The sequence below is a fragment of the Orbicella faveolata genome, unplaced genomic scaffold (genome assembly GCF_042242905.1).
Source record: "Orbicella faveolata isolate gen_17 unplaced genomic scaffold, um_ofav_v1 contig_26, whole genome shotgun sequence".
NCBI classification, from domain to species: Eukaryota; Metazoa; Cnidaria; class Anthozoa; order Scleractinia; family Merulinidae; genus Orbicella; species Orbicella faveolata.
Window position 1 is genome coordinate 1,907,314 of NW_028301554.1, and position 9,590 is coordinate 1,916,903.

General features: G+C 38.6%; 1 protein-coding gene across 1 annotated transcript; it reads left to right on the forward strand.

Annotated features, from left to right (window-relative positions):
* Window positions 1–7,550: 7,550 nt before the first annotated feature.
* LOC149107573 (tetratricopeptide repeat protein 28-like) lies at window positions 7,551–9,288 on the forward strand. The gene has a single exon (XM_089295371.1). The coding sequence runs from the start codon at window positions 7,765–7,767 to the stop codon at window positions 9,079–9,081; it is 1,317 nt and encodes a 438-aa protein (XP_089151497.1). The 5' UTR covers window positions 7,551–7,764; the 3' UTR covers window positions 9,082–9,288.
* Window positions 9,289–9,590: the final 302 nt, after the last annotated feature.

A 9,590-nucleotide genomic window follows, 5' to 3' on the forward strand; every position in this document is an offset into this window, starting at 1 on the left:
TGCAAAGGTTTGTTTTCCAAGTCGAGACCGGAAAATGTCCGAAGTCAGTAATAACAGATGCTACTTGCGTGACAAAATATGGTGACATATAGCGTTGGGAAATTCCCCAGCGACACTTTCGAGGTTTCACTTTTCAAAGAGAATTTCCTCATGGTATAAAGTACAGTTTTATTTGTTCAGTGTATATGCATCTTGAAAACAAGTTAAACTTCAATTTTATCGTGTAATACTTATTAAGTGTCTCCACATTTAGATAGCTTCAGTCTAACGGTTCGTTTTCTTAGGCGAGGCTGGAAAACCGGCGTAACAGTTGTAGCAGGTGCTGTTTGCGTGACGAAATATGACAGTACTGGGAAAGTCCCTTGCCGAGTGTTTCGTGGATTCACTTTACAAAGTGAAATTCGCCATGGTGTAAAGCACAATTCTTTTTGTCTGGTGTACTTATCTTAAAAGTTTAAAAACACAGTAGTCTGTTATCTTTGTTATCCACAACAATAAGGAAATTGATTAAAATGCAAGTGACCAAATCCTCCAGAAACCCTCACAACTGTTAAGTACTGAAGCTTTAATGAAAACAACAAATACAACGCTACATCGAGCACATGGCGAACCTAATCCAAGGGCGCCTAGATCTGACGTAACAGAACGTAAACGAGGCTACTGACGTACCCAGACTCTTATGAGGCGAGAGTACAAAATACACCACAACAACTCTACACTGATGATGTAAAAAGAAGTTCATAGGCGAGAAGTCTGTCTCCATATGTTGCATATAACTTGCTTTGTTCATTGTTATAAGACTCATTGTTATAAGTCTCTTTTCAATACCGGTCTTGGTCTAAAAGTAAGCGAGTTGCCTCCGAGAAATTAATATCTTAATTTGTTAAATTTTAAAAGGGATCTTTAAAACACTAGGCAAAGCCAAGAAAATCTTTTTGACAACATTTAGACTCGCTCAAAGCCGGTCTTGGATGAAGATGAAGCATTGTAACAAAGTTTTCACAAGTTAGTCTGGTTAATTTTGAAAACCCACAGGGTCACCCAGGAAAGAAAAGCAAGGAACTAATTTGTTTCAATAATAAAGGTTGTTCTAATGTTAGAGATGCTGAGGAACTGGAGACAACCAGCGATGTCAGCACTTCTTATTTATCACGGATTATCAAGGCCGGGAATTCATGTCACATTGGCAAAAATCCATATCCACAAAAAAAGAAACAAGAACAATGCATTTCTTTTTCATAAAGGAAAGCATTTTCAGGGAACATGGCAAGTGTAGAAAGTACAATCGTAAGCAAGTGTTTTCAACATTTTGTAAGTGTTCTCAAAGAGGTAGACTAGAGTAAAATAAAAGTAACTTAAATGGTTTTCGCATACCGTGAAATTCTGAGAATAAACCCCGGGTATTAATATCTCAGTGATTTTGTTCAAAGGGCTTTAACGGTGGGATTCTTTTTTGGGGGAGGGCTTAACAGTAAAGGGAGGGGGCAGGCTTACACCTACAAAGAATTTTCCGTTTAAAAATTAATGTTTCGGTTTATGCTTAAAATGGGTATGGCGTCTGAAAATTGAAGTTGCGTGCAAGATTTTGTGGAAAGATTTTCTAAAAATAATGATATGAAGCCAAGTTCTACCTTAAACAAATGAACATCTCGTTTTGAAGTCGACCTTGAGAGTATTAAAGAACGTAAGATACCACCATCCTCTCCAATAGAAGGTTTATAATCGGTAAAAGTTTTATCTTTCTTAGAGAGTTAAATCTAAATATAATATTATCATAAGTTGGGTTTATTAATGCCACGGTTTTTTCTTCTGCGATTTGGGGGCTTGTAGGGCGACCACTGGTAAACGACTTCGCTAGTGAAGGCATCATGCCAGATATAAAAAGCCTCCAAATATTTAAATAGCTTTTAAACCTTGGTAATTGTTGTAATTTCTTGTTTTTTGAGTGTTATATTGAAGGAGGTACTGGCTTAAACAATGTGAGAGTTTTGGGTGGCAAAAGTAAAGCGCCAATAAGCTCTTTGTAAAATTTCGAATATTTACGGCAAGTATTTTAAGCAATTCCTTGGCAAAGTTAATCGCGTCATGCCTTTATCTTTGAAACTTTTGCACGTTTGAAAACTGAAACGCTTATGCTAACGAGGCAAGTATTGTGAACAAACATTCTCCTGTTATCGTAAGTTTACAGTGAAGAGATTACAACGAGTTCTCTGCCCTAAAATGTAGCAAGCTGTACAACCAATAAGTATTTTTCCACGTTCAACACGACTTTTCAGCCGACCTAAGGGTTTTCTGTCTCGTAATGCCAAATTCGTTAAATCTTGGCGTGGGTTTGGTCTATATACTCCTTTGTTAATTTTAGAAGAAACATACTAATAACGTCGTTATTAAAATTAAACATTTTTAAATGCGCCAAAATAAAGTTTTCAACATTCCCTCTTGAAATGAAAGGCTGAACATATATCCTTTGTTTAACCATGAGGTAAAAATAGCCAACGTGGACCTGTCACTAAATATCAAAAAAATATTACAAAAGTAAAGAGATGACGAAATAAAAAACCCACATACAATGATAGGATGATAAGATTTACATTACAATATTAATTTACTCTGGGCTAGGAAAATGTCATTCATTGATAAAATCAATAACAAACGTGGTTTACATACATGTATAAATCATTTTTCATTTATTAGCTTGGAAACACGTTTTTAAGTCTTATTTACACATGTTCTTTCAATCACCGCGATTTTGTAAAACATTGCCAAGAACAAAAGAGTTTATTAATGGCGAACTAGGAAGAAAATATAAATTTTCTCAATATTTAGGGCAACATGCCACCTCTCAGGGAGGCCTTTAGCTTTCAACCTACTTGGTGTTCTTGCGGTGTTGTTATTTAGACCATTGTATCATCTAGTATTTTTTTCTCTTTCTAATTTAGTAATTTTGTGGCAGTAACGAAATTTAAAATCTTCTGAAACCGCCCTCTCACTCCTTGCCACCGTAGATTTCTAAAAATACTCTCGCCATCATTTTGCATAGCTGTTTTTTTCTTAATAACACTATTCCAAATGCTTTCATCTTATTTTTGACGTATATTCGCCCAAAATATTGCTCGTGACAATTGCAAATTTCGCTTTTGACTTCAGTCCCATCGTATAGACCATATTATTTTAATTTTATCCTTGCTCTTTTCTAAAGAGAGATGAAAATTTGTTCAGCTTGATTTGAAACTGACCGAGACTGGGGTAAACATATTTGCCTACTCTGTACAGCAGTCCGGCGCTAAAAATTCACAACCAACGCCTTCAATTTATTTAGAGGCATGGAAAATTGTGTTTTCTAATCTCGACAAAATAAGCTATATAAAATATGCTATAAAGGTCGGTTTTTTAAAGCTTCATTGTCCTTGGGGAAAGTGAAACACATTGTTGTTCATTCTTCTTGTAGAAAACAAAGAGAAATCCACCTAGAAAATGTCATTTTCAAACTTCTCAGATGAACGGCTGACGTTGACATTCACGGATTTCCGGTCTTTTCAGTTTCCAAAGAGAACAGAATAAAATGAACTTGACTGAGTGTAATTTACTCCATGCAAGGAATACGAGTTTTTGAATCAGCTTCAGTATTGCGTTTCTACGTTGGCGTGGTAAGTACAACTGACATTGTATTTTCTTCATCTGTATTTAAAAGGTCTGGATGAAAGTGCTGGAATTTCAGTTATTAGTCACGTTTTCGGGGAATTTTTTTTTCAGCCCATTTCTCAACGATCAGTGAATTTGGCAGGTCACAAGTCTGAGCTATCGATTTAAAATCGCGTCATTTCTTAGCTGACAGTTCAAATTTTAATCACTCCTTTGCTATAATTTAAACCTCCTCCAGACCTTCTATTTACCATTTAACTCAAATAGAACTAATATAAATCTAGTTATATTTTAGTTGCAAAGTTCAAGAAGAATTTCAATACATTGTTTCCATTTAATAGTTAAATTTGATTCAGTGATAAACAAGTGCTTCCAGATTTTACTGCCTGGTCCTTTTTTTTTTGCGCCTCAAAAACTTGTAGCAGTTTAATAGCTCTAAATCCAGATTACAAATTACTCAGGTTTTCTCGCCATCAGACTAAATGGATTTTGCTTTATTCAGAATTTTATTTGCCGTTCATTTCATAATGGAATAACAGTTTTAGCCAGTGAGTTTCCAATTATATTTGTCGCTGGCCTCACAATTGATTGGTTCCTCAATATTTTTGCAATTGTCGCTTAGAACAGCTCGATTTATTTTTTGCGCTGAGTTCAAAATAGTTTTGTCGCCGGACAAAAAATTTAACCTTGTTGCTTTTCGTTGGGAGTTGTTTAATTTTCGCTCAATATTCAGAGTTATTTCTGTCGCTCGCTTCAGACTTATATTTGCAGCTAGATTCAGATTACTAATCGAAAGAGTTTTCGCCAGGTTTAAGAAACTCTTTCACGTCACTTCTATGTCGCTCGGTTCGGTATTATTTTAACTTCTGGCAAATCAGAAAGGCAAGCAGCGGGTAATATGTCTGTTATCATGGCTAATATTTGCGTAAACATGTCTGCCCTAAGGACGATCTTTTTATTTAATCAGCTATTTGAACTATTTCAACTCGTGCAGTGATTTTGTAGGTGACTCCGCTTCAAATCGACGTATTACCATGAATCATGAATCATCGCTTATATTAGTCCAAATGTAACGCGATTGCGCTATGTATTTGCAGACTTGTAAATCAGTTTTCACTGATGTTAAGGTCTTTCCTCACATTTGCATTGCGCATCCTTACTGCGCATAATTTTTGGCCTCATTAGCGCACGCTCGTGCACGCGCATATTGAAAACATGACGGATTTGGCTTGATATTGAGTTCTCTCAGTTGAAAAATGGCTCTAGCTCACCAACGAGCACGGGCACCCCAATTTTTTATATTATTCGTATTTATGACAATATATCCTCGAAATCGATACTTTACGTTTTGTTTTATTCTGATAAGCGAATTTTTTTTTTACAAGACTTACAGAAGAGGGCGTCATGAACGACCTTGAAGAAATTATACAAGCAATCTATATTGGCGTCGTTGTTGCCACGTTCCTTTATATGACCGGTCGTGCTGAAAAAGCAATCGAGTTATGCAGAGAAAGCTGGGTTTTACTAAATAATAAAGCACTGGAGAAAGAAGAGCAGTTTGGTAAATTTCTTTGCGAGGCAATCTATAAAGTAATGTTCAAGGCGTACCTTCTTATCCGTGATTACACAAATGTAATAACATACGGCAGGAAGCTTCTCAGCATTGAACGTGAGAGAGGTGAAACAGTCAATGCAGGGAAACTTTGTATAAAGCTGGCAGATATATATAAGGCTCAAAATAAGTATGTTGAGGCAAAAGACCTTTATGAGAGAGCGATCAGTATCATGAACAAAACAGGAAACAGCAAAGAGGAAGAAGACGCTTGTGCAAGGCTAGGAATTATACTTTACTCTCTTAGTGAATTTGGCAAAGCAAAAGAATATATCGAGAAAGCACTTGCAATCGCAATTGAAATTGGTGACAGAGAAGGAGAAGGATCATGTTATGGAAACCTAGGAACAGTGTTTATGTCTCTTGCTGACTATGCCAACGCAAAAGAATACCTCGAGAAAGCACTTGCAATCGCAATTGAAATTGGTGACAGACGAGGAGAAGGATCATATTGTGGAAACCTAGGAACAGTGTTTATGTCTCTTGCTGACTATGCCAACGCAAAAGAATACCTCCAGAAAGCACTTGCGAGCGCAATTGAAATTGGAGACAGAAACGGAGAAGGATCATGTTATGGAAACCTAGGAAGAGTGTTTATGCGTCTTGCTGACTATGCAAACGCAAAAGAATATCTCGAGAAAGCACTTGCCATCGCAATTGAAATTGGTGACAGAGAGAACGAAGGATCATGTTATGGAAACCTAGGAACAGTGTTTAAGTCTCTTGCTGACTATGCCAACGCAAAAGAATATCTCGAGAAAGCACTTGCAATCGCAATTGAAATTGGTGACAGAGAGAACGAAGGATCATGTTATGGAAACCTAGGAGTTGTGCTTATGTCTCTTGCTGACTATGCCAACGCAAAAGAATATCTCGAGAAAGCACTTGCAATCGCAATTGAAATTGGTGACAGAGAGAACGAAGGATCATGTTATGGAAACCTAGGAACAGTGTTTAAGTCTCTTGCTGACTATGCCAACGCAAAAGAATATCTCGAGAAAGCACTTGCAATCGCAATTGAAATTGGTGACAGAGAGAACGAAGGATCATGTTATGGAAACCTAGGAACAGTGTTTAAGTCTCTTGCTGACTATGCCAACGCAAAAGAATATCTCGAGAAAGCACTTGCAATCGCAATTGAAATTGGTGACAGAGAAGGACAAGGATCACATTATGCAAACCTAGGAACAGTGTTAATGTCTCTTGCTGACTATGCCAACGCAAAAGAATATCTCGAGAAAGCACTTGCAATCGCAATTGAAATTGGTGACAGAAAAGGACAAGGATCACGTTATGCAAACCTAGCAACAGTGTTTAAGTCTCTTGCTGACTATGCCAACGCAAAAGAATATCTCGAGAAAGCACTTGCAATCGCAATTGAAATTGGTGACAGAGAGAACGAAAAATTATGTTATGGAAACCTAGGAACAGTGTTTGAGTGTCTTGCTGACTATGCCAACGCAAGAGAATATCTCGAGAAAGCACTTGCGATCGCAATTGAAATTGGTGACAGAAAAGGAGAAGGATCATGTTATGCAAACCTAGGAACAGTGTTTGAGTATCTTGCTGACTATGCCAACGCAAAAGAATATCTCGAGAAAGCACTTGCAATCGCAATTGAAATTGGTGACAGAGAAGGACAAGGATCACATTATGCAAACCTAGGAACAGTGTTTATGTCTCTTGCTGACTATGCCAACGCAAAAGAATATCTCGAGAAAGCACTTGCAATCGCAATTGAAACTGGTGACAGAGAAGGAGAAGGATCATGTCATGGAAACCTAGGAATTATGTTTTCATCTCTTGGTGACTATGTCAAAGCAAAAGAGTATTATCAGAAATCACTCGCGATCGTAACTGAAATTGGTGACAGAAGCGGAGAAGCAAGATCTCGGCTATGTTTAGGATTCGCGTTACTATGTCTCGGTATAAAATATGCTGACGCTAACAAATATTTCGAGGAAGCACTTCTGTTTGCAACTGAAACTGGTGACAGACAATGCGAAGCAACATGTTACAGTTTCCTAGGAAGTCTGTTTAGATGTCTGCGTAACCATGTCAAGGCCAAAGAATATTATGAGAAATCACTTTCTATCGTCGTTGAAATTGGTGACAGAAGTGGAGAAGCAAATATGTACTGTAACTTAGGAAATCTGTTTATACTTCGCCATGAATATGTCATGGCTGAAAAATACCTCGACAAGGCACTTTCAATAGTTAAGGAGGGAGTTCAAGACTTTCAAGTGGAGGTTCTCTGCTATGAAAACATGGCATATGCAAAAATACCACAGGACAAGAAACAGGAAGCGTTTCGTTATTTGTTTCAAGGTATTCAAAAATGCGAAGAATGCCGAGGCTTTGTCAAAGACAATGATGATTTAAAGGTACTTTATTCAGATCAGTACAACTCTCCCTACAAAAAACTCAGTACATTGTTTTGTGCCACTGGGAATCCTGATAAAGCTCTTTATGTTGAAGAGCTCGGAAGGGCTAGGGCCCTATCAGACTTGATGGCAGCTCAGTACTCTGTTGAACGGCAAATCTCAGCTGACCCGCAATCATGGACTGGCATTGAAAATGTCGCCAACCTAGAAAGCGACTCTAACTGTCTGTACATTTCATATGATGATCAAAATGTATTATTGTGGATTCTGAAAGCAAATGGAGTCGTTGCCTTCCGAGAAAGCAAAGTAGAGAAAAAAAAAGCTAAAAATTTGGATACCTTTCTTAATAACGTGGCTGAAAGCTTCCGCAGCTTTGGTATTTTACCCCCGGAGCTTTGCGAAGATCGATCTTTTAATGGCATTGAAGAAACACCAGATTCCTCTGAGGAAGACAACCTCGCCGTTTTACGACAACAGGGACGTGAAGTTGATCCCAGACCAAATCTAACTTTGTTCTACAAAATAATCATCGCTCCTGTGGCCAACTTACTCAAGGGGTCCGAGATCATCATTGTTCCTGATCGCCACCTGTACCGTGTTCCATTTCCAGCTTTACTTGATGACAGTGGGAAGTACTTATCAGAGACTTTCAGGATTCGCATTGCTCCTTCGTTGACGACTCTCAAATGCATTCAAGACAGTCCTGCCGACTATCACAGTCAGACTGGAGCTCTGATAGTGGGTGATCCTGACGTTGGTGAAGTGCTTTGGAAGGGTTGCCGAAAAACCATCCCACCATTGCCCTTTGCAAGAAAGGAAGCAGAGATGGTTGGACGACTGCTGGGTGTTCAGCCTTTGATAGGACAGCAAGCAACTAAGCAGGCGGTACTTCAAAGAATAAATTCAGTGAGCCTGATACACTTTGCTGCACATGGTAATGCGGAGAAAGGAGAGATTATTCTTGTGCCTGTTAAAACTGGTAGTCGACTTCCACGTGAAACCGACTGCTTATTGACGGTGGGTGATATTTCGCAAGTTCAGCTACGAGCCAAACTTGTTGTACTAAGCTGTTGTCACAGTGCCCGTGGACAGATTAAAGTCGAAGGAGTTGTTGGAATGGCTCGAGCGTTCTTAGGATCCGGTGCGCGCTCAGTGTTGGTGGCACTGTGGGCTCTAGAAGACAAGGCGACTTTGCAGTTGATGAGTCGTTTCTACGAGCATCTTTTTCGTGGGGTGAGTGCCAGTGAATCCCTCCACCAGGCCATGAAGTGGATGAGAGAAAACGGCTTCGCCAAGGTTTCCGAGTGGGCGCCGTTTATGCTGATTGGAGATAACGTGACAATTGAGTTTGGAAATAAAAGTAAGTACAAACTTTCACTTTGGCGTGGGAATGGACTACAATGTAACGTGCAGGGAGAACTGGGGCCAAACTGTCAAGCATAAATAAAAGTAAATTGGCTCAGAAGAAATAATGATTGATATCTTGGTTTGTTTCTATCTTTCTTTTCGTTTCAGGAAGTGATGACCTCAGCAATGGAGGGCTCCAGGCAGACATCAAGCAAGCAATGACCTGAAACCTTCTTGCAAACGTGACATTTGACTTTGGAAATAAACGTAAGTACAAAGATTTTACTTTAGCTGGGCAATGGACTACAAGGTAACCTGCACGGGGAACTGGGGCCAAACTGCGTTAATCTACAGCTTTCAAAGGGAATTGGTTTACTAGAAAAATGATTTATAACTTGTTTTTTCTCCATCTTTGTTTTTGTTTCAGGAAGTGATGACCTCAGCAATGGAGGGCTCCTGGCAGACACAAGCAAGCAATGTCGTGACAAAACAAGCGTAAAATATGTTGATTTTATTTTCGTGAAATTTTCCGAGAAAGGCATTTTCTATGCATTTCAACCAAAATTCGAAAAGCCTCCTTGAAAGTGTTTTTTTTTAAGTTCTTG